The 23,182-nt window shown below is 50.6% G+C and overlaps 8 protein-coding genes across 8 annotated transcripts; 2 read left to right on the top strand and 6 right to left on the bottom strand.

Annotated features, from left to right (window-relative positions):
* Nucleotides 1–152: 152 nt before the first annotated feature.
* Nucleotides 153–947, bottom strand: BDP55DRAFT_768080 (uncharacterized protein). The gene is made up of 2 exons (XM_060581012.1): nt 708–947; nt 153–654 (listed from the first exon to the last, which is right to left on the bottom strand). The coding sequence occupies exons 1-2, from the start codon at nt 810–812 to the stop codon at nt 532–534; spliced, it is 228 nt and encodes a 75-aa protein (XP_060430403.1). The 5' UTR covers nt 813–947; the 3' UTR covers nt 153–531.
* Nucleotides 948–1,521: 574 nt separating this feature from the next.
* On the bottom strand, nt 1,522–3,122 carry BDP55DRAFT_662485 (GDSL-like Lipase/Acylhydrolase). The gene is made up of 3 exons (XM_060574810.1): nt 2,718–3,122; nt 2,569–2,627; nt 1,522–2,512 (listed from the first exon to the last, which is right to left on the bottom strand). Exons 1-3 carry the CDS (start codon nt 2,923–2,925, stop codon nt 1,898–1,900), a joined length of 882 nt encoding a protein of 293 aa, XP_060430402.1. The 5' UTR covers nt 2,926–3,122; the 3' UTR covers nt 1,522–1,897.
* A 1,636-nt stretch (nt 3,123–4,758) lies between these two features.
* On the bottom strand, nt 4,759–5,391 carry BDP55DRAFT_728220 (uncharacterized protein; the record flags this gene model as incomplete). Its single annotated transcript, XM_060579408.1, has 1 exon — nt 4,759–5,391. The coding sequence occupies one exon, from the start codon at nt 5,389–5,391 to the stop codon at nt 4,759–4,761; it is 633 nt and encodes a 210-aa protein (XP_060430401.1).
* Nucleotides 5,392–5,815: 424 nt separating this feature from the next.
* On the bottom strand, nt 5,816–8,153 carry BDP55DRAFT_662477 (major facilitator superfamily domain-containing protein). Its single transcript, XM_060574809.1, has 8 exons — nt 7,709–8,153; nt 7,481–7,651; nt 7,406–7,424; nt 7,191–7,347; nt 6,966–7,124; nt 6,400–6,900; nt 6,169–6,338; nt 5,816–6,106 (listed from the first exon to the last, which is right to left on the bottom strand). The coding sequence occupies exons 1-8, from the start codon at nt 7,870–7,872 to the stop codon at nt 5,960–5,962; spliced, it is 1,488 nt and encodes a 495-aa protein (XP_060430400.1). The 5' UTR covers nt 7,873–8,153; the 3' UTR covers nt 5,816–5,959.
* Nucleotides 8,154–9,017: 864 nt separating this feature from the next.
* On the top strand, nt 9,018–11,008 carry BDP55DRAFT_662475 (feruloyl esterase). Its single transcript, XM_060574808.1, has one exon. The coding sequence runs from the start codon at nt 9,396–9,398 to the stop codon at nt 10,992–10,994; it is 1,599 nt and encodes a 532-aa protein (XP_060430399.1). The 5' UTR covers nt 9,018–9,395; the 3' UTR covers nt 10,995–11,008.
* Nucleotides 11,009–12,773, bottom strand: BDP55DRAFT_662470 (uncharacterized protein). The gene is made up of 3 exons (XM_060574807.1): nt 11,696–12,773; nt 11,590–11,637; nt 11,009–11,512 (listed from the first exon to the last, which is right to left on the bottom strand). The coding sequence occupies exons 1-3, from the start codon at nt 12,691–12,693 to the stop codon at nt 11,065–11,067; spliced, it is 1,494 nt and encodes a 497-aa protein (XP_060430398.1). The 5' UTR covers nt 12,694–12,773; the 3' UTR covers nt 11,009–11,064.
* Nucleotides 12,774–18,150: 5,377 nt separating this feature from the next.
* BDP55DRAFT_662466 (uncharacterized protein) lies at nt 18,151–19,063 on the bottom strand. Its single transcript, XM_060574806.1, has one exon. It carries the CDS (start codon nt 18,877–18,879, stop codon nt 18,160–18,162), a length of 720 nt encoding a protein of 239 aa, XP_060430397.1. The 5' UTR covers nt 18,880–19,063; the 3' UTR covers nt 18,151–18,159.
* A 1,948-nt stretch (nt 19,064–21,011) lies between these two features.
* BDP55DRAFT_662465 (major facilitator superfamily domain-containing protein) lies at nt 21,012–22,907 on the top strand. Its single transcript, XM_060574805.1, has 4 exons — nt 21,012–21,388; nt 21,453–22,229; nt 22,292–22,364; nt 22,418–22,907. Exons 1-4 carry the CDS (start codon nt 21,117–21,119, stop codon nt 22,658–22,660), a joined length of 1,365 nt encoding a protein of 454 aa, XP_060430396.1. The 5' UTR covers nt 21,012–21,116; the 3' UTR covers nt 22,661–22,907.
* The last annotated feature ends 275 nt before the right edge of the window (nt 22,908–23,182 follow it).

Below are 23,182 nucleotides of genomic sequence, written 5' to 3'. Positions count from 1 at the left end.
GGAGGTGAGACTGATGCTGCCTAATTCGATCGGAATCTATTAGTAGTTATTGGAGCAGCTCCGGTCCGGGCCGGTGGGCTTGACGGCTGATTAACAATACATGTCCGAAGTCGGCCCAAGCCGCAGCGCATCGGCGCCGATTGTGAAAGGATATGTCTTATCCACACAGCACTCCGCCCGATCCTGAAAAGCGCCAAGTTGTAAAAGTGCATACTCAGAGAAAGACAGCACTGAATCGACGGAAATGATGTTGGACGTCCTTGAAAGCTCACTTCTCAGGCTCAACTAGCTAAGATCAGTTCAATGCTGTGTTGCGAAGGCGGATGGATGACATAATTACTTCCGCTGATTCTGGACACATGGGTTGCTCCTATGAGATGCGTGGACTCGAATTTGTCTTAATGAGCACTCAGTAGGTTTTTGTAGAAGAAATATCATGACCCTAAAATACTAACGACAATTTGTTTGTATGGAAACTCCTTCTGCAAAATCCCTTGCCTTTAACACATCTCAATCGAGAAGCATTTGCGATCAAGCCTTCTTGCCAGCTTTGTCCTGTCCTATCGGGTTGCTCGACTCCATCCCTTCCAGATTTACGCCTTTCTTCTGCTGCGAAGACATCGACGGCATCGTGTTTGGGTCTCCGCTGTGTCTCTAAAGATCTTTCAGCCAAAGAGCTTTCCTGCCAACCCCAATGGGAGACTTACCCTTTCCTCCTCAACCTCTGCATCGTGTATGAAGTCATGGCCGGCCTCCACGGCGTCATCCGACAGACCGTGTTCCTTCAGCCCGTGATCTTTTCTGTTCGACATCTCGGGGTGTGTTGTATCGATAAGATGGATTTTCTTGATCAGAACTTTCGATAAGAAGTCTCACTCAACAGTTTGGCGCATTGGTATCTTACAGACCACATGGGTTCTTCCTCGTTTTATAACATTCAACGCGGCCAATATGATTGGACATTATGGAGCTATCGAAGTGAGGGGTCCATGGTTCCTCGTGCAAAGCATGTACACCACCATCAGTGAGGGCACGGTGAGCAACCCCGCATTCATCACGATGTTTCGTCCACTCCAAGGCATTCAAGCAAGGATGACTAGACATCGGGATTGGCATCTACAGCCGTGAAATCGCGGGGTCAGGCTCAGCATGACGGCCCATATCAGGCTGGACTGATTCACAACCAATCGTAAACACATGCACCTATTGTTCTTCAAAGCTAATTGCAGTTGCGGAGACAAGGAAGAGGGAAGAAGGCAACTAGATGATCGGGTCTGTCAGTGGTGATCTCTAGAATTATGGATAAGCCTCCCGAGCTTGATCTTCCACTCACGGTCACAAGCTATATGAAAGAAGATTTACTGATTCCATCAGTCGTTACGCGAGGGCATAACGTCCTGAGAGGATGCTTATGCGAATAGTAGGATTCGGGAAGAATACCATACACAAATGCGGCTGATATGAGAAGAGTAGAAGCGAATTAAGACAATTAGGTAGGCCCGATGTTTTCAATTTTTATTTTTTTTTTCAAATTCTTTTGGATAATTCTAAGATGCATCGATAGTCTAGGTTTGATATGAGCTAGTGTAGATATTGAGGTGTATAACACTGCACGTGGCCAGAAGAGCCTGTGGTGACATTTCTCGACTGTTCCGCCCGGACTTGCTTTTCTTGATGATCCTCTGGCATGATCAAGTTCAAGTTCTTACTTGACCCAGATTGTGCTACCTTACTTAGGTAAGTGACACACATCACGCTCCTCAGAGCCCAGTCATATCAAGTACTACAGGCTGGTGTACATGCAGCCAACTAGTCTTTGATACTGGGCAGATTCGGCTTGTACAAGACTTGTCTGGTTTAAATCGCTTGTTCATGACTATCATATTACTTTAATTCATTAACACATTAGATCAACCGTGATGATGAGCTGCATGAAAACAAGCATCATCCAGCTCTGCGACGAGAAGCTGGCAGCGCTGCTGCTTGATACACTCTTACTCGCCCGCGCAGCCTCATCCTTTGATCGATCTGGGTCATCGCCCACCGGCTGAGTGATCCAATCCTTAGGAATTTGCGCAATAAAGTCGTACCAATAGTCGCCCATAGTACGGTAACCATCATCGGTCGGGTGAATGCAATCATCTCTCAGAATGCCGGTACCTAAAGCCGCAAAGTCCACGGCCAGGACGTGGTGACTGGCGTTTCTGCGCTGCTCGACAAGGCCCGGAATGAGTTTCTGGTACTCGGCCGTCGCGGTTTCCTGTTCGGCGCTGCAGGTGTCGACGATTTGGGCGACGAGGATGGTGGCGTCGGGGCACGCGGTGATCATCTGGTCGATGAGGGAGCCCAGTCGCTCGGCTGCGGCTGCTGGGTCGTTGCCTTCGGTGGAAATTGCCGGGTTCGGGTTCATGTCGTTGGTGCCGGCGTGGAGGAGGATGATGTTGGGTCTTTGTACCAGGGATGGGCCTACGTTGTCGGCGATATACTGAATTGTTTTCCCAGACCAAGCCGCCTAGGCAATTCGTTAGAACTAGGAACGTTGGATTGGAATCTGTCCTGCTGACTCACATAGTATCCATCGCTCATATTTCCACCATAGACTGTACCGGCGAATACAACTTCGTTGACTGTTGTGGTCGTTAGACATGGATCCTTTTTGTCTGCTGTTTTTGGCAGAGCGCTTGATTGAACTTTTCATGTGCGGTGAGTGAACATACCAGACAGGTCTTCGTCGAGTTTAAGCCTGTAGCCATTTCCATCGCTGCTCAGATATCCCACAGTAATGGAATCACCCACGGGAAGGATCCTGAGTTTGACACCATCTTTGATAACTTGTCCTGCTGGTGTTCCCTTGTACTCGAGAGAGTCAGCTGCGAGCGCCAGCGGGGTAATTAGGGCGATGATGCTGGCGATTGAAAACCTCATCTTGAGGGCCGAGAGCTGGGTAAACGAGACGACACCATCGCGAAAGCCCTCTCGAAAGACTAGGCAATAGCGTGTGGGGTATCGGCCACTTCAAATAGTCCGACATAGACCAAGGCAATTGTCAATCATAAGCAACTGACCCGTAGACCGACGAGGGCGATGAACGCATCCCTCGGGCACAGCTAGCCGCGATCCACCACAACCAACCCAAATTTAAAGGGTCAATGCCAGGCACCATCTTCGCTAAGCACCGTAAGCAGCGGGCTGGGCTGCTCGGTGCCGTCGCATTGAGGGCGAAGTGACCGAAGGGCCCCGTTTCTCGACTCCACAGGCAATGGGACCATGCCGTGTGGCCCGGCGCTTTCGTTGCTGGCTGAACAAGGGCATTCTGCTCTCTTGCACCCTGCGCTGCACACCACCGGCCATGTTCGTCGAGTCACGAGTGGAGCCCCAAGGCAACCAGCGTGATCAAAGAGCGTTGAAGCCGTTGGAGGGGTTTTCGAGTGGCCTAGCAATCTCAGCCTGCAGGACCTTTGCTACGGTGTCAATGGCTGCAACTGGCCGCGTGGTGGGCTGCCGGCAGTTTGCCAAGATGGTCTAGCTCAGCGCTCTAAGGTGCCTAGGTGGCACGGGAGGCGCTGCAAAACCTCGTCATCTGGCTTTCGGCGCGAGATGACGGCGTGGCCGGGTTAGCCGGGCGCAAAGAATGGGGGGACCGTTGAACGACGACGGAGCCTCGGACTCGAGAAAGCGGAGGAAACATCAAATGGGAAAGAAATCCCTTCAAGTCTTACTTGACCGCTGTCCCCAATAAGGCTCTCGCAGAAGTTTACTATTTGCTATGCCCCTTTTCCCTTTGTGCATGAGTTCTTCGGGCCGCTCCCTTGCGCCAGCACGAACGCCATTTCTGTGCGTTCAACTTGTCAGATGGCAGCGCATGAACCTCCTAACATGAGATGCCAATGCGGCGGAGGATTTCGCTATAGGATGGTCCCAGTTGTTTGAGTCCCCCCAGAGCCCCTTTTTCCTTATCGATGAATTTTGCACACCCGCAAAAAAAATTTCTTTTCTATTTTTGACGCAGGAAACACCATCGACAAGCACAACCACGCGTCCAAAATGCGAAGCCGAGGGAGACATGGAGTATGAGCAGCAACCGAGTTTAAGTGTGCTAGCGGCTCCGCGTGATGATAATATCTTAGACATGCTGCAACGGACAGCACATGTAGACCGTAGCCGATGACTTCATATCTTCGCCGTTTCTCCAACCAACTTGAAAGCTTAGCCATCCTATCGCTGCTGCTGATCCCCCAAGACAAGTGGATGACACCCACCGCCATGTGCTCTGACGTCGCTAAGACTCTCTTCACTACGACGTCGGCAGTCTCGGCGCGTCCACTGTTTACAACGTCAGTTCGCTGTCACGTCAAGTCCACCCCCGTGCGCCATGTCTGTGCTGGCTTCAGCTTCGGGTAGTGGGTTGAATTGAATTGATTGGTATCTTTTGACTGTTTTTCGTTCTAAGTTCTGTCGTCTATTAATTATGTGTTTGTATCCGTATCTTAGTATCAAGACTACCTAACAATCTCGCGACCCGGTTAGACAGAATTAGGCGTTACTTTCGGCGACGGCCTCAGTTCTCAGAAGCACACAGAGATAGGTTCTTGTGGGACGTGGAAATTGTAAGTGCATAACACTCGATGAAATATCTAGTCTAAACAAAAAACCACCCATTTCTTAAGCCTGCACCCCCAAACAAAGTCAATGTCCTTCTTGACTAAACAGCCAGCGAGGTCTCGGTTGTGTTATCGAGCGAATCCATCCCAACTGCCACTAAGTGGAGTTATCGCTGACATCTCCATCATAACCCTCGTCTGTCTCTTGATTGCATGTGTCAATGATGGCCTGCTCAGCCTCCCGAGACTGCGTCGACATCCCACATAGGAGAGCAGCCACGCGGTATTGACACAAATCATCATCGCTGCACTCGCCGACCGCACAGCAGGTCCAATCACTCGTAAAATACTTATTCTTCGGGGGGAACTCAGTAGAAGACTCGGCGGAAGACTCGGCGGGAAAAGCCAGTGGACGTGAATTGAACTTAGGGAAGTTACCTGGACGGTCGCTAAGAGTGTGATTCTGTGCATGGCCTGTGTTACAGCATTCCTTGCATTGAATGAGAAACCCGGCGCGTTGCGAGGTCTCACGCGAGACGGCGTGGGAAAGGCATAGCCGGAACTTGTCAGCGTTGGCGACATCTGGACACTCATCTGGGTAGATAGTCATGAGGGGAAGGCCGAGGAGGCTGCCGTTTGTGCGATATCCTACTCCCTTTGCCTTTTCGCAGAGGTAATACAGAGATTCTGGCGTGGGTATGAGACACAGGAGCGGAAGGCGAATGCCGTTCTTCTCAGAAAGACATTTCTTGGCGAAGCAGACAATCAAGATCTCGGTTTCTTGACACATTTTGTCGAGGGAAAAGTTTTGCTGTAAAGTTGTGGGTGCATTGAGTTATGGCAGGTTTCTGAAAGATACGAAGACCGTGCTTGTTGTGAATGGAATGAAGAGTGTTTGGAATTATGGAAAGCTGCTGAGACTTGGACACGAAGAGGAACGAGGGCCGCCTGTTTATATGCATAATGTAAAAGGTATAAATTTAGTACTTTAACTGAGTTCAATACCACTGGAACACAATGGTGTGGTAAAACACTGGACAGACAAGCAGGCTTTCTCTGTAAGTCAGCCCAAGCCAGTTAAATGCTGTCAAAGACTCAACAGGAACGAATAAGAACTTATACGAAATGCTCAAAGATCAATGTAGTCTAGAAGGATAGCGACAACTCTTATGACTCGAAAACAGTTACGAACAAAGAGAAATGAACCATAAGACTAAGGAGGAACACAATCGCTTTGTATTACCAAAGTAACAGACAGGTAGCGTTGAGATCTACCTACAACCCAAGAATAGGCTGTATCATACAGAAGAGAAGTTTACCCAAAACTCAGAGCTAGGCTGAGCAAATTCTTGGTCCTATTACAGTGTATACAGCCAGCCTTCCATGCCCTCGTTCCTGCGCTGTCCTGCTTTTGCTGCCTTGTTGCAGCGCCACAAGTAGATATCCATGATGATTATCATTGTGATACTAGCCATAGAGATGGCAAACGTTGTCCAAATGCCCGTCTAGATAATGAAGGTCAGAGAACGAGGTTTGCCAGCCAGGTCCTGGAAATGCTGCAACTTACGGTGTAGTGGGGACTCTCTTTCGACATGAAAGCCGTGCTTGCAATGATGCCGCCGAGGCCGCCTCCAATGAGACACGTGGCACTTGAGACAGCTCGCTTCGAGTGCGAAGTGATGTTGTTCGCTTGAAAGGTGAGTACACCAGGGACGCAGAACTGAAGAAATCCGATGCCTAGGGGTTGTTCAAGTAAGTCATGGTACATAATCGCCCCCAATTGCACAGAAAAACTGACCAAGGAACGCTCCAAAGTAGCGAGCACCATTAGCCTTGCCGTAAACGGTGATAAGCATCCCGACTGCAGTCAAAGCTTGATGTACTGCAATGATTGGCCCTCGAATTTTGTACTTGTCTCCAAGGTAGCCGGAAATGTAGGCCACAATAGCCGCTAAGACATAGGGAGGCGCGGACAGAAGTTGCGCTTGGGTGCTGCTGAAGCCCATACCGTTGCGAAGAATAATCGGAAGGAAGTAGGAGTAAGCATATCCGGGAAGCGTTGAAGCCATGAGATTGAATGCCCAAAAGTACAGTCTCCAGTCCTTGAGGTGATGCAGAATCTTGGCCAGATTGATGTGATCTTCTTCGGCATCGCCACGGTCTCGGTTGATGCGGGCAATGATGAACTCTTGCTCAGCCGGCTTCAGGAACTTGCCGGCCTGGGTTGGGAAGTCGATTATGATAAACCAGCCTAGAGCACAGACAACCACGGTGATGGCGCCTTCGATGATAAAGATCCCTATTATATCTGATGAGCACCATGATTCCAGCTTTTAGTAAGTTTATCTCAAGCTCTTAACTCACAGCTCCAGCCATTCAATCCACTCTTTCCGCGGAGAAGGGTAAGGACGTATGCGAATATCGCAGAGAAGCCGCTGGCAAGGACGGAGAGAATCCAGAAGCCGGAAAGCCTCTTGCCCACTTCAAAGCGCGTATACCAGCACGTAATCAGATAGGTACATCCTGTCAGATATCCAACGTCAGATTCTCCGAATGTAGGCGTCAATGTCTGGCGGAAGGCGACCTTACCTGGTAGAAACCCTGCCTCCAGGATTCCCAAGAGAGCTCGACAGACTGCCATCGCACCCCAGCTCTTGGTAAAGCCCATGCCAATAAGCACCACCCCAAAGCCTACACCGAGAAACGAAAGCCAATTGGCGGGTCCGGCTTTTGGGAGCATGAGATTCTGCAGCACCGGTTAGCTCACGTGACATTCAAGATCGAAGGAAACAGCGAAGCCGTACGCTAGGTATTTCGAAGAGACTTTGGAACTCGTTAGCCAAAGTTAATTTCCATCGAATCAAGCTAGGGGCACGAACATATATGCAACAAAAAACACCATCACAATGACAGTGTATCTGTTGCCCACAGCCAGCTCTAGATCTTCTTGCATGCCCGCAACTAAGGCAAGGCCGAGATTCGTTCGGTCGATGAGGGAGATCGAGTACATTATGCCTAAAATCGGAAGCAGACGAATATCGATACGACGGCTGATTTCTTGGTTAGAGCTGTCCGTTGCAAATGATGAACGTGGCACGGTGGCGTACATGATGTTCTTCTGCTCAACTTCGGTGAGCCCGCAGATCTGCCCAACATCTTGTCCCTTCACATCCTCTACGTGGGTTGGATCGTGGGTCTTTTCGTCGATGACACGAGTGCCCAGTTCCTCATCTCCTTGGGAAAGATCGTTAGAAGCCGTTGAGTGCTCCATCTTAGTTGACCTGTGCCTTGTGAGTTGAAGCTGTAGGGAGAAGAAGCAAGACACTGAACTCCTGCCACAGATCAAACCCAAAATCCATTCTGCAAGGCTCGCTGGTCATTTTCTTAAGTATTCGCAAGGGTCTCCAACAGGAGTCATCGCCAAGACAGACGTATCCATCAGTATGCGATAGTGATCTGTTTCCGTCACACAGCAATGGGCCTAATTCAAACTGAAGTAAGCCTCCATTCCGCTCAACACCTAGCAACTCCGAGAGATAGGTTGGATGCGGGGTAATCCGGGGTAGTGCGGGGGACCTAGTCTCGTCCTGCACAACTAGCACCGAATCCGGACTCTCAGAACGTGCCTTGCAAGATGCAAAGTCTCATAAGCAATTCGATGATTCGCTGGACATCTGTCATGAGAGTGCAGAGAGAACGACGCCACTGAGTCAGGGCGCTAGAGTCAGAGTCGCAGACTCTTCGACCATGTGTCAGTAGCTCAACCTCCGCTCATCAACCACACCTTGGCAGCCGCTAGATCATCGCCAGCCAGAGTTGGTTAACCCTTTACTCGGGAGAAGAAACCCGGGAGCCTGGCTCACGAATTATGATGGCTTCAATGCAGATAAGTACACTTTGGACTGGTCTAGGCTCTTCTGTTGCAGTTCCGTAGTATACTGTATGGGGTGCTGCACGTCTAGTGGACAGAAACTTGTAGCAATGTGAATTCCAACCTTTATGGAAGTCTATGCAGAGAGGTCGAACTACGAATTAAAAGAAACGTATGAAAGCGTAGAATTGGAGAAAACTGGGGAAGTTTGTGCGTACACTAACGCCTTTCAACATCCGTTGGGATGAATCTAACTGAGAATGCTTTGCTCATTTTCGTGCCAAAACCACACGGCCTGGCTTGGCAAGGGGCTTTGTTGACTCCAGCATTCGGGGGTTTTTGGTCATGTTGGTAACTGTCACAAGTTATGACACGCAGCAGTTGAGACATACATGAGGTGGATTGAAGTTTGCTTGTAGTGACAATCTATCCACGAGATAATGTCAAGGCCACGTGATATGACACGTGCTGGAATGTTTCATAAGTCCTCATGCTATTCCTATTTCGTGACAGTGACGGGTTACTGTCTGGACTAACAGTTGAATCAGCGGGGTAGTACTAACCAAGTCACCGAGTTACATCATGGAGCCACGCACTCTCGCTCTTGTGACTAACTACCACCCAACCACTTTCGAGAGATGCGTGGGACAACTTGGAGTTCCCACTTTGAATGGGAATCTCGGGGGTTCACTTGGCATACATGGTAAGATCCCCGCAATCTTACCCGGCTTCCCGAGGCAATTCACTAGCACTTCCCCTCGCAAACATCTGCTTTGGTGGAGTTGATAGGCAATAGGCGTGGAAGAGGGCATACAAAAGGAACCTTATATGGTGATGGCTGTTGCTCTTGATGGATATTCAAGCCACATATCAAGTCGATAGGTGTTATTCCCCAAATTCCTACCCTTTGCTTGATATTCGCCATGTTACTTGGGTTTTTGTTGACAGTCCTAGGCCAAAGGGTGTTTGGCTTGCACAATAAAGATTGTGGCAGTTCTCAGCCGCTGGTCTGCAACAAATTGGAGATACCGCCAATCGATGGCCTTGATGTCATATATGTCGAAAGAAACGAGGTCCACAACTACGCCCTACCAACTCAACCAGCCTCGAAATTTGATTTTTGCAACTTTACTCTGACACTAAATCACAATGGCGCAGATGATGTTGTGTACGTGAGCATCTGGCTGCCCCTTGAGGATGCTTGGAACGGCCGCTTTCTCGCCACTGGTGGTGGCGGACTTGCAGCTGGAACCTTTGCCTCAGCTCTCGCTGGCCCCGTTTCGAAGGGTTTCGCTGCTGGATCTACGGATGCTGGGCTGACGTTGAATCACACCATTGATGCAAACTCTGGGCAGTGGGCTCTCAGGGCCGACGGCAGCATTAATGAGCCCTTGATGGAGAACTTTGCCACCCGGTCCATTCATGAGATGGCACTTATTGGCAAAGAGGCTGTCAAGGCATTCTACGGCACCGGTGCCCATCACTCCTACTACAGCGGCTGCTCTCAAGGTGGAAGACAGGGCTATTTCGCTGCCCAATACAGTCCCCATGACTTCGATGGTATCCTAGCCAATGCCCCTGCCATCAACACCCCCCAATTGTCTCCTGCAGACTTTTGGCCCTCAGTGGTCATGGGTAATATTGCCGCACCGCCGCAATGTGTGTTCTCGGAGTTTCAAAAAGCAATCATTTCGGAGTGCGATTCTCAGGATGGCGCGGAAGATGGCCTCATATCAGCCCCCGAGAAGTGTCAATTTGATACGAGCCAACTCGTGGGGCAAAATCTCAACTGTACTGATACTGGCGAACCTGTTGTGATCACGGAAGACTTTGCGGAAGTTGTTGCCAAAATCTTGGAAGGTTCAAGAACGACATCAGGCAACTACTTGTGGTATGGGAACCCACCAGGCGCGCCCTTCATGGGTCTCGCAGACACGAAGACGGTTGATGGTGTCACCGTGCCTGTACCCTTCGCCGCGGCCGAAGCATGGATGCGATACTTTGTATCCCAGGATCCCGATCTTGATACTGCGTCTCTTACGTTTGCGGAGTTTGAGAACATTTTCAACGAGTCTGTGGCAAAGTACACGAAGCCTTTCGGATCCGATGATCCCGATCTCACAGAGTTCAAGCAAGCCGGTGGGAAGCTATTGACTTGGCACGGCATGGGTGACCCTCTCATTACCCATCTCGGAACAATCCTATTTTGGGACAGACTTCAAGAGAAGATGGGTGGTTCAAGATCTCTGGAGAGCTTCTATCGGTTGTTCTTGGCACCGGGGGCGGGACATTGCGGTGGCGGGTACGGCCCCGTCCCTCTTGAACCACTCTCCGTTCTCGTCGACTGGGTCGAAATTGGCAAGGTGCCCGACACTTTGTTTGCTATCACGACACAGGACGGCGTCAACACGACTCGGAATCTTTGTCCTCATCCCCAATATATCAAATACAAAGGGACTGGGGACTTAAAAAATGCTGCGAGCTTCGGTTGCGAGCAAGAGGCGGCCGATTCATGGCTATGAATACAGTTGCCGCACGTAAATAGTAGCGGTAGATTGTGTATTTAACATCAGGTAATGCTAAGAAAGAAACCTATTGTGTGCCTGAAGGATTTGAGAGTAGAAAGTCACCCACTGGCCAATTTCGGATCGTCAGGTTCAGCATGTCCATGTCAGAGTTCCTCCTACTCCGCGGAGAGCTTCCAGTCTCCAGCTCTTTGACCCGTCCACTTTTTCGTAGCCTGCTCTCTCGAGCATCTTTCCAAGTTAAGAGTCTTGGCACTTCTTGATAAGCCGGGATGTCGGCATACATCTCTGGGAAGTGGTTGAAAAAGTCTGACGACATGGTCCAGGAGTTGATATCGCGAATCCTGTCCTCGAACTCCGGGGCCACGCAGTATCGCCTTGTCTCGATGTTTCGCCGGTAGCAATCACGGAACTCAAAAGGCCACATGATTCGAAAGCTGCTTGCGAATACCTCCCAGAATAAGTTTGAACAGTACTGATGCTGTGAGAAAACAAAGCGCTCTCGAACGCCTGGCCTATTTTAGAAAGCGGGGCAAAGGTAAATAACTGTTCATCACATGGAAATCTAATCGGTAGAGAAGACTAGACTCACCAGACGAAGAAATCTATTGCGGAGGAATGAGGTAGTGATTGTGACGGTCTTTGGACTTTTGTCAGGGCAATCCCACAAGAGCTACCGACCGGATCCAGTTGCTTACCTGCTGAGATACCATGCTGGTAACTTGGCGCATTGTTCGACCGTGGGCTCGGCTTGGTACCGGAGGAGGCGGTGCATGAGTCTCAGGATAGCCAGCCGTTCGGTATCCGGACAGTTTTTGAACTGGAGGGTATCGGTGTGACGCAGCCTTCTCCACAGGGGCGGTAATTTTCCTAATCTTTCGACGGCATCCCATCCCTCTAGTATGACGCGGACTGGAATGTCATCGCTCATCTCGTCTTCCATATTCAGTACACTCCTCGACAGCATTTCGCTGGCGCCAAGAGCTTCGTTTGCGGATCTCCATAGACTTGTTGTAGATGACCCGGGACTTTGTGGATCCTGTCTTGATCCCAAACACTCACAGGCGCTGTCTGGCTCCGGTACGATCACACCATCGCCTCGACGTCGAGGAGGAGGGGAGTCGGATAGACATTCCAGATTAGGGTTCCCTGCCAGGGTGAGGGTAGATGGAGCGGGCACTCTGTTGGACAGTTCCGTCTCTGTTGCAAGAGTATGACCGGCTGCGTCAGATACCGGGAGTCCCCAAGTCATGGCAGAAATGCCAGGGGTGAAGACATCTAAGGGCAGATTTTCCACGTCAATGTCGAATGCGGTTGAACTTTCATGAGCGCTGGACCAAGGCTGACAATTGGAAGCTGTATCCCTAGGTTGTGATGCTCGGTCCTGTAAAGTATCGGCGCGTTCGACTTCACGGTGGACTTGTATTGTTGTCTCAAGTGAGGACAGTGTTTTCGACAGGGTGTCTCTCTGTCTCGTCATGTCAGACAGCTGATTCATCAAGCTGGCGATCTTTCCGTTTTGCTCCTGCTCGCTCATGGCTTGGATCGTCGCTTCTAGGTAAGCGATGCGATTCTTGTTCCGTTCCCGGGCAGCCCGCTGCGCACGTCGGTCCAGTTCCCTCTTCTTCGCGCGACGAGACGCAGCGTCATCGGCCACAGGAATGGGTGTCGCCGAGCTTATCTGTTGTGTTGCCATGGTTTCTTGCTGCCACTGCGACTGCAGACGAGGTTCACGAGGCGTCCTCTGCAATATTACGACAAAGGTTACAATGGGACGAAGATGGTTGGACGATGCAGAAGCAGCCTTGGACTTAATTTGGGGGCCATCCGGATTGCGGGGAACCGGGCTTACGGGGCCACCTTGAATCCGGGGGAGCAGCAGATTGCGGGGGACCCCAGGAAGTAGTTAGTCGATGTTAGTCATCACACGCCATGTCAGAGTTCTTTTGAACACGAAGAGGGTTATCAACAAGCTAGCGTTGTGGAATGGGCTGATCTATCTACAAGATGACCTTTCTCTTGGCGCAGGGCTTGTCCCAAGCAACAGTCGACACTAGCGCCAATGGTGTTGATCAAAAGGGTTAGGTGCAGTTGAACAGGAGGAAGAGGCTGGAAACGCTTTGCAGATTTTTGTTCCTTGATTTGGAGGAGGGCCAGGCATAAAGGCAACGCCATGATTCGCGAGAAACTTCCAGAGGGAAAATTCGGAGGACGGAGGGTTCTTCACCAACGCCAAAAGGCACCTTAGGTTACGTGTCGGATTATGCCAGACCGTTTCCTACAGGGCATACCCCAAGTGGCCTCCCGCGGATGATGGTGAGACTTTTTGCCCCTTCAGCTTGAGGCGGGAGTTGTCCCAGGTATGCCCATGATTGAGCCTCAAGGATGTTTGCGTGTAATTTGACTTCAGATGTTCGGACGTCTGTGAGCCTGTCAGTGTCACTGCAGAAGTGAAACCCAAAATCAAGCATATGGCGTTCGCCCGCATTTATTTTAAGCTTCGGGGCCGCGAGTGATCGGGCAGAATGGAACTCTGTTGCCATGAATTTGTAGGAAACTTGAGCGGCAGTATTTCTTCTCATTAAACAGAACTTGGTCATTTTTGCAAGCGTTGGGGCATTTCCAAACGAGAAAAGAGGCATTGTCTATTGTCACAGAGAGAATTCCATAAAGTGGATAATTTCCATCGTTCCATTCAGCTAACGCTTCGGATAGCGAGAACGAGGTCTGCTACGAAGGCGGATCCTCTTGGAGGCAACAGACAGAGAATTGGAGTTTCGCACGTTTCACCAATACCGGCATCACGAGCCTGATAGAGTATCGGGTGTGGGAGTGACTAGGGGGTTGCAAGTATTGACACTGGCGACAAGTGCACGGTTAACACTGTAATGAGCTGGGGAACAATACCGTCTTCCGTCTTCTGGTGCAATACCTTTGGCCATAAGACAACATCAGCCAAATAGTTGAGGCTGTGACTCTTGCGAGTAAGAGTTTCCCGATAGCGTCGTGTTTTCTCGGCAACGGAACAACCAAGTGCTTTATCTGTTGAGCACCGAGTCGCAAACGAAGGTTGCTCCGGGATGTAAGGCTGATGTATCGTACCGGTGAGTAATTATCCTGATTCAGTTTCATATTGTTTGGTCGTAAAAACACCTGAATGAAAATTGGCAGAGGGCATCCTCACATGGCCCTCTGCTAACGACTGGGTTTTAGTTGCAACGTTAGGCCTTGTTTCAATCAGAAGAGATCTGGGACCAATCTCCAAATTGTCGTCCACATTAGGTCGCGAGCCCTTCTTGTCTCCCCCAACATAGTATTGTCTAGTATACCATCGGCAGCCTTTTGCGAGTGTGCTTTGAGCCGGCCACAACTCAAAAACATGCTTTCTCCGAGACAAACAAAAAGACCAGAGGAAGCTTGACAAGCGAATGTGAATTCAATGTGCAATTTTACTCTCGGAAAGTATTGGGGAGATTATGCATGACTAGCAAATTGACTACACCGAAATAAAAAGAATTCATGTTCAACTAAGCCTGAGTCTTGAATCCTTGATACCTGGCCGCCGCTTTAGCTGAATGCTTAATTGACTGATCTCCGCCACACAGTAAGTCGGGCAAAATCATCAAGATCTGAATGAAAATGTGACGCGCCATTCTACATCACGCTATGGCTAAGAGTAGGGCGTCGCTACTGTCGGCATGTTTCGCCGCGAGCTGCCTATGTGAGGTAGAAGCCATATTGGCCGAGGGTTAAAAGCACATTCGCCCCATCGAATTTGAAACTAATTATGCGATGGATATGGGGCCTGGTTACATCTCTCTATGGTTAAATCCGCTCATCTGTGCGCTTCTTGGCGCCTGATGTTGGGCGTCTCTTGGCCGATGGTCTCAATGAGGTGGTACCTAGTCAACTGCTGTTCGTGCACATCTGATGTCTCTGTTCCATACGACCTTACTAGCATTCTTTGCCGTGCTGAAGATGACTTTGTCTATGCCGATATAACCATAAAACTGCGCCGGACAGTACATGGAAGATATGAGGGTTGCGGACTTTTGTCATCAATTGAAATGTGGCTGTGGCAACTCTCGACAGCGTGCGTCTGAAAAACAGCCAGGGTTATGGCTACGAGCACCTCGCAGACATGGATAGCGTGAATCTCCCTGCGCATCGCAAACATCCAACGGCGATCTGCCGCTTGGTCCAAGTGCCATTGTTGCTACGGGAAAGCAATACAGTTGTTACTGTATCACGGTATCACTGAAAATGCTGAGGAGCAGTCGAGAATGACACATAGCTTTATAAGTACATCGAATCACTTGATTGTAGGCGAGGTGTTTCACGGGCTTGTGGTAGGGACTGATTGGTCATTGCTTCCTTGTCAATGGCACTTTACATCCGCGCTGAGTCGCTCAATCTTGGAAATTGGAGATGATGAGAATATGTTCGCAGATGTCAAGCATCGGCTTGATCGTGGATGTTCCATGTGTGCAGGTCGATGGAAGTAACCAGTTGGCTGGGCCTCAATTGACACTGAGGTAAGTGGCAGTCGTCATCTGTCTATCGTTCGTCATTCAAAAACCTTGGAGTGAGAAATGGAGGCTGGAGGTTGCATGCATTTTTACGTTGACAGACTGATCTTTCAGATGACCGAAGCGGATAAAATCAGTCCATCTCTCCCACGAACCTGAATCCAGAGTATTCCGGCTGTACAGAGTTCCTGTTCCAGGCATGTGGCCCCGTGGCCCCCAAGTCTGAGACGACCTGTGTGCTGGGCGGCTGTGATAGTGCCTTAAGATGAAGTCCTCAAAGTTATATCTAGATCTGTTAGGGCGCTAAAGGCTCCCAAGGAAACATGCTGAAACGGGTTTGCCGACTTTTAAATAGTCGTCTGAAAGCATTTGAGTTTTCCTCCAAGGTTCACTGCTGTTCAATGTCAACCCCTCTTGGCACACATCTGCGACTTGGTGTGACAGCACGCTCAGCCACTCGCGAGGGCGACAGTTTGCTCTCAGCGAAGAAGGCATTCCGGGTAGAGATGGCCCCGTAGCTGAAACGGTTCTCCCTCGAGCAACTCTCCTCCACCATTCCGAATCTGTCACTAGTGCTGCTACTGCACGGTTAATCATGACAATCCATCTTCTTCTCCTCAGCAAGACGAGGTATCCGCCATCCTCGCGATGGTGTGGTTCTCATGCCTTGCTTGACCCGCTGCGCACGGGATAGCCCTGCCCTCCACGGCGGCGAACGCTTTCCTCCCCTACACCTGGTTAACATCTCTAGTGTGTTGACATAATTGAAAACTCCCCGCACGACTCGTTTGAGAAAGTGGCACTTTTTTCTGCTCTGAGGCACTTCACTAGTGTAAGACTGCCTGGGACCCTAGCGCACATCCCCGCGGGCCGCCGCAACGTTGACATGAATAAGCTTGTCTATGAGCCTTGTTCGCGCTGTCCGTGTGTTTTCTCAAGGGTAATACTGCCCTGACGGTCGTCTGTGAGCACCTACTGTGCAGTCCATCCATGAGTCCGGATCGTCTCGACTCTGGGTCTAATTTTGGACCTGCCGACTTGTCGAAGCCTGTCACAGCGCCGTCTCTATCACTTGTCCTCAAGTCAGAGACTTTCGAACGTGGCTTCGAACTGTTCTGTGGCGAGCTGCTCTTCTTCATTTGCCCCCTCGAGCTTGCCCCTTGAGCCTAGATCTTACACTCGGTCCACCTGGGGGCCAGTCATCCTGGAACTCACGATCCTTTTGTTCAGCGCGCTCCTCAAACAGGCCCCTGCACTTGATTTAGCTGTGTCTGGTCGTGTCTGGGTCGGATGACCATCGCCGTGGCGGCTGTCCGGAGAAGAGGAGATTCAGCCGACTAAGCCTAGTGGAGCATCACGCAACCACACCTCTTCGGCGAACGACTTTATATCTAGACCAAGACTTTCGTCTCTTCTCTCTTGGTCCGGATGTTCTGCCCCCAATCTACTCGTTCGCCTCATCGTTTTCTCTTCATCTCGTTCTTTTTCTTCTTATAGTCTACTGCGTGGACTTCCTTTCCTTTCCTCCTCCTTTTCTGCTAGGCTTGACGCCACAGAAGTTCTTACTTGAAAACAATTACCTGGTCTCTATGTTCGTCTAGTACACCAAGTCTTGATGACTTTCACTCTCTCATGGCGCCAAGTTGCCGTGGCAGCGTTGCTGTTCAACGCGGCGGTAACGGCCAATTACGATACTCGACGAAATAATGAAGCCTCGGAAGATACAAAGCGGGCTTTGAATGTTGCCTCCGTCAAGGCACGAGGCCTAAATCTCAGAAACTTTGTACAAAAGTTGGATGTTGACAGTGTATTATCTGCCCTCGGCAGTAATAACAAAGCACAAGGTTCGTCATCACGATCGCTTTTGTACCGCATGGGAACCAAAATCTGACTCTACTTCCTAGGTGATGGAACTACTCCTGATGTAGCTCCTCTCGCTGCTGATGGGGCCGTTCCCGTCGCTCCTCAAGCTCAACCGGCAGCACCACCAGCACCAGCTGCGGGACAAGCTCCTCCGCCCCCTCCCCCGGCAAATGGAGCAGCACCACCGCCTCCCGATCCGAATGCCGCTCCTCCGCCCCCCCTGACCCGAATGCGGCTCCTCCTCCAGCAAACGGTGCTCCCCCGCCGCCACCACCTAACGGGGCACCACCACCTCCTGACCCAAATGCTGCTCCTCCGGATCCGAACGCGCCTCCACCACCTCCTCCTGAGGGAGCCCCGCCGCCACCTGATCCGAACGCGGAGCCGCCACCACCTCCTGATGGGGGCCCAGCTCCTGACCCGAACGCTCCTCCTCCGCCGCCTCCTGATGGAGGTCCCGCTCCCGATCCCAATGCTCCTCCTCCGCCGCCTCCTGATGGAGGTCCCGCTCCCGATCCCAATGCTCCTCCTCCGCCACCTCCGGATGGCGAGGCACCTCCCCCTCCTCCTGAAGATGGACCTCCACCACCTCCCCCCGATGGAGGACCAGCTCCTGACCCGAACGCTCCTCCTCCGCCGCCTCCTGATGGAGGTCCCGCTCCCGATCCCAATGCTCCTCCTCCGCCACCTGAGGCTGCTCCAGCCGTGGCCGGTGAGCCTCTTGGACCATTGGCCGTTGGTGTTCCTCCTCAACCTGCTGCCCCCGCAGCTCAAGCTCCACCTCCTCCTCCTCCCGCAGCAAATGGAACTGATCCTGCCGGAAAGAAGAAGAAGAAGGATAAGAAGGGCAAGGGCAAGGATGACGCCGCAAAGAAAGCAAGGGACGATGCTAAGAAGGCAAAGGATGACGCCAAGAAGAAGGCTGAAGGACAGCTAGCAGGTGCTGCTGGGCCCGGCCAGGCTGCTGCCAATGGAACGGTACCTGCACCCCCCGGCAAGAAGGGAAAGAAGGACAAGAAGGGCAAGGATGCGAAGGGTAAAGACGCGAAAAAGTTGAAGGATGGAAAGGGCAAAGGAGCAATCCCTGGAGCCGCAGGTAACGGCACCGAAGCTGTTGGACCGGATGGAAAGGCGAAGAAAGCCAAAAAGGATAAGAAGGCAAAGGGCAAGGCGGCACTTCTTCCAGGAGCGGCCGTTAACGGAACTGCGCCGGCAGGTCCAGATGGCAAAGCTAAGGGTAACGGCAAAGACGATGACCCTGAGGCGAAGAAAAAGGCCAAGGACAACGGCGTCGAGGGCGCCGCTGGTCCTGCCGAGGAAGCCGCCGGAGGACCTGAAGGCAAAGGCAAAGGGAAGGATGACGATCCCAAGGCTAAGAAGGCAAAAGAAGCGGCTGCTGGGGGAGAGGGAGCAGCAGCCGCAGGGAAATCGGCTGGAGCGGCATTTGACAGACGCCGGCGAGCGAGTTTCGTTAAGCGGCGAAACCTCATGGCCAACTTCGGCTGGTGATCTATGATCAAACTCTTGTGCCGCGTGCCTGTTGTACTTTCACTCACTTACGGGTACTACTGGGCGACATTCCGCATACAATGTTTCCATTCTACTATCTCACTCGTTTCTATACATCCAAAACCTCCAATCGCTGTCTGGGACAGAAGATTCTCAAATACGTGTACGTGCGGAAGGCGAGAATGAATTATGTGTTGTTCAGTTGTGTGAGCTCCTCTCGCGTTGGTGGAGATTATATTCAATAAAATGAAAAACCTTAAATACAACAACAAGATCTCGGCCGTTGTACAATTGCGCAGTTCCGTTGTGGGGGATCCCTTTGCGTCTGATTTGAAGGGCAAAGGTTTAGACTTTCTCGTCTGATCAAGAACGCATGAAACCGTACTATTTCAGGAACAACAAGAACAACCCCGCTAAGGCAGCACACGCACCGTTCCTGCGCCGAAGGTTATCTTCTTTGCATATGACTCGACTTTTCCTGTATCGGGAAATTCGCGAAACGCCTCCCCCTTTACTTGATCTCACAAACGACCGAGTGTCAACCGCCCTCACTGTGTCGCATCGTACATGAACGACAGCTTCCCAAGGTATCTGTAACAACTTGCCGTCCAACAGAGGTTTCGGCATGGGTACCCTACACCATGAAGATACTTTGGGAACAGGGGCTCAGTTCTACAGTGCCGCAAAAGGCATGTAAAAGTTGGTCAGACCGCATGTAGCACTTTCTCAAGGTTGTCGCTGTACCAGTGTGTGCGGACCATTTTCTCCTAAAATAAGATGCCCTAGCTCAGGTTGAACACAGCGAGTAGAGTCCTGAGCAACTAGTGGTAGACTCAATTGTGCAGGTCGTAATGATGAGAGTGGTCGGAGTGGATGTCACACTTGCTCCAGCTGTCTCAGTGCATTCGAAGTGGTGGGCTACCCAATAGGCTGGTACTGCCGATGCCATAAGGTTTACTCGGCGAAATACAAATCATGTCTCCTTGCGCCTTGCTTTGCACAGTTTCAGAAGAAGCCGGGATATATCATCAAAGGTTCGGGGCCGAGAGGGTGGACAGCATACTTCTGGCGTTTGGCACCCAGCGACGCTTGAACACTTAAGTACTTACTTCATAGGTAGCTGCATAATATTCTTGCCATCAACAGCTTCTATACTCGCTGGTGTCTCACAATTTTGAACGGATTTTGAACACGACCCCGAAATGACCTTTCAATATGCTGATATTTCAAGGTTAGTTGGTTTGAAGTTAATATTCATAAGCGATCGCTCAAATATCTAGCTCTTAGAAGGGGTTGGACTTTCATAAGGTTCGATGGGTAAGGTCATAGACCCCCAGGGTTAGTGTTCCATTTAGTCGAACTCAGGTCGAAAAGCCTTCATGTTTCGATCATGGAAATAGTATTCATTGACGTTTGTGGAAGGATATTCGGTGGCTCTAGTGACTAGTCTATCATCGTGATGTCCGCCACACTTAAAAGGGAAAAAATCAACATGTCTCTAGTTGGTTTCAGAGAGTCTATCGCTGGTAGCCACAGTCGATTGGGTAGAAGAGTAATCCTAGAGTAAGACGGGCCAAGGCGGGGATTTACGATCTGCGAAGCCAACAAGCCTACTTACTTGAGGAAGAGAATATGATGAACCATTCAAAGCACTCTGTCATATATACTCGCTAAAAATTATTGCATTACAAGCAGTGGAAGTTGTAGTATGCTTCCTATAACTCAAGACTCATATTCAGTACCTTGTGCGAACGGCTTGTAGCCTGAACTGATTTTGTATGTAGATAGCCTTCGAAACCGGAGAATCAATTCAGCCTCGCAGCCCATTCAGGATCCAGGCCCTACCTTGGTGTTGAGAATAGCCAGCGGCTAGAAATGAAGAATACCACCAGATTGCTCTTCGTGATGAGCCGGGACCAGTCCGGAACAATTTGGCGGAAGCGCGCCCGAAATTCCGGTCCGCCCCGCCATTTTTTGGAGAGATTGACCGGCACCTGTCGGGGCCCGTACAGTGTGCATGGACACGGTCTTGGTTTGGACCTCCGGAGTTCAGCCATTGTCCTCTTCCGGCACAACAACCAACCTGACTGCATAGGTGGGGCCGGTGATTAGCCGTCTCTCGACTCGCGGCCCGTCCCCCTTAAAGAATGGGCTTGCCTCACCCCGTGGTTCCTCTGAAGACCTGTGGGAGTCTCATCTTGCGTTTATTCTAAGCTTCATGATGGCTACAATCACTCAGCAGCAACATTCGTTAACAGACCCTTACGAACTTGCCGAAACACCCAAGCAACCCCGCAATGAACAAGTGCTAGGATCTGACGACTCTCCAGAGGCTGAACAGAGCGACAAACTCGACAACGGTACCCTATTGAAGCTCATAGCAGCAGGCTTCGCCTTTTTCATCTCCGGAGTCAATGACGGCAGTGTCGGTCCTCTTCTTCCCTACATGATCCGCGACTATAATATCACTACAGCAGTCGTATCCATTGTGTGCGTAGCGAAAGCCTTGCTTCTTCTATCAGTCCCAGGTTCTAAGACTGACCTCTGTTTCAAGCTACGGAGCAAATTTCCTCGGCTGGTTCCTCGCAGCTCTCACAAACACTCACCTCCGTCAAAGATTTGACCTCGGCGGACTACTCGCTTTTGGCGCCTTTTTTCAAGTCCTGGCCCATGCACTCCGGGCATGGCGGCCACCGTTCCCATTCTTCGCGGTCACATTCTGGCTTGTATGCCTCGGACAAGCGTATCAAGATGCAGGTGCAAATGCCTACGTAGCCAGTGCCAAGGCCGCCCATCGATGGCTTGCTTTCATCCATGCGTTGTACATGGCAGGGTGTCTGCTAGCTCCATTTGTCGCGACACCAATTGCATCGGCTGGAGAGACATCTAGATGGTATCTGTTCTACATCTTCCCGCTAGCCATTGGTGTTCTCAACTTCGCCCTGACTTGCTACGCCTTCCGAGACACCATTAAATTCGGACGCAAAAAGACTGATCCGACTGGGCAAGAAGCAGAGGGTAATGGCGAGGAGAAAAAGAGCGCATCTCAACTAATGAAAACTGCTTTACGATCAAAGTCTCTTTGGATGGTCAGTATCTTCTTCTTCTTCCTACTTGGCGCAACCATCACGGCAAGTGGATGGATTGTCGAATACCTCGTTGAGATTCGCGGCGGCAATCTCGGCGCGATGGGCTATGTCCCGGCAGGCTTCAACGGAGGGGCTATGCTTGGTCGCCTGCTTTTGGCTGAGCCTACCTATCGCCTTGGAGAGAGGAGAATGATTCTGCTCTATGTGGTGCTCTGCATAGCCTTCCAGTTGGTCTTTTGGCTGTGAGTAAATAATTCCTCAATCTTATGGCCTGCAATAGGTCTAATATGTCCATGTCTACAAGGGTGCCCAACATTATCGCCGCATCAGTCGCCATCAGTTTCTTTGGGTTCTTCTCTGGTCCGTTGTTCGCAACAGTAAGTCGTGCCATGAGCCTTTGTGCAGGAGCCAGGCGTCTGACAATCTCCAGGGCATATCTATTGGATCAAAACTCTTCTCACCAGAGGTTCAAGCAACAGCTCTCTCGTTCGTGTTTGTCATTGGGCAGATTGGTGGATCCCTGTTTCCCGTCATTACGGGCGTCATTGCATCTCGCATTGGCGTCGGCGTGCTGCAGCCTGTTCTGATTGCTCTGATTGCAGGAACAGGTATCAGTTGGATGCTAATACCTAAGCCCAAGGAGTCATCAAACACCGCCTTGCATCAGGAGTAGAAGTTGAGCAAGCAATTGCACTTATACAAATCAAGAGGCTCAAGCTTTCAAATGAAGCTTTTCCTTGGGGAGATTGTAGTTTCACCTGGCACTTCATCAGGATCGCATTGTATAGTTCGCGACTGAGGGCATGTCAACAACAATTGTTTAAGGTCCTACTAAAGTAGTACTATTGGTTGTGTGTGATGTGTGATAAAACATGTGAGCAAAGACTAGCAAATGCCCATGAGGAGATGCGATATCTGCCGGCTTCAACATATTGTTGTAGCCCCTATGTATCCTTCTCCTCCTTTGTCTAAAGGACTCTGTGTGTCATTTCCGAAGCTTCAGCAACATTACTGAGCCAAGGATGTCAGAGTCTCATGTGACAGCCGAGAATCCTTCGCTTGTCTCTGCACTCGTCGAATGTGGAGACACAGCAAGCACGCCATGATAACTTGGATCGCGACACACTCAACCACCGCTATCGGGGAAACAGTACCAGGGTGGTAAAGATATTTTATCTCGATTTGTATGATTTAT

This window comes from Colletotrichum godetiae, assembly GCF_030913485.1.
Source record: "Colletotrichum godetiae strain CBS 193.32 chromosome Unknown BDP55scaffold_18, whole genome shotgun sequence".
Lineage (NCBI taxonomy): Eukaryota > Fungi > Ascomycota > Sordariomycetes > Glomerellales > Glomerellaceae > Colletotrichum > Colletotrichum godetiae.
This window is presented reverse-complemented; position numbering and strand designations above follow the sequence as displayed.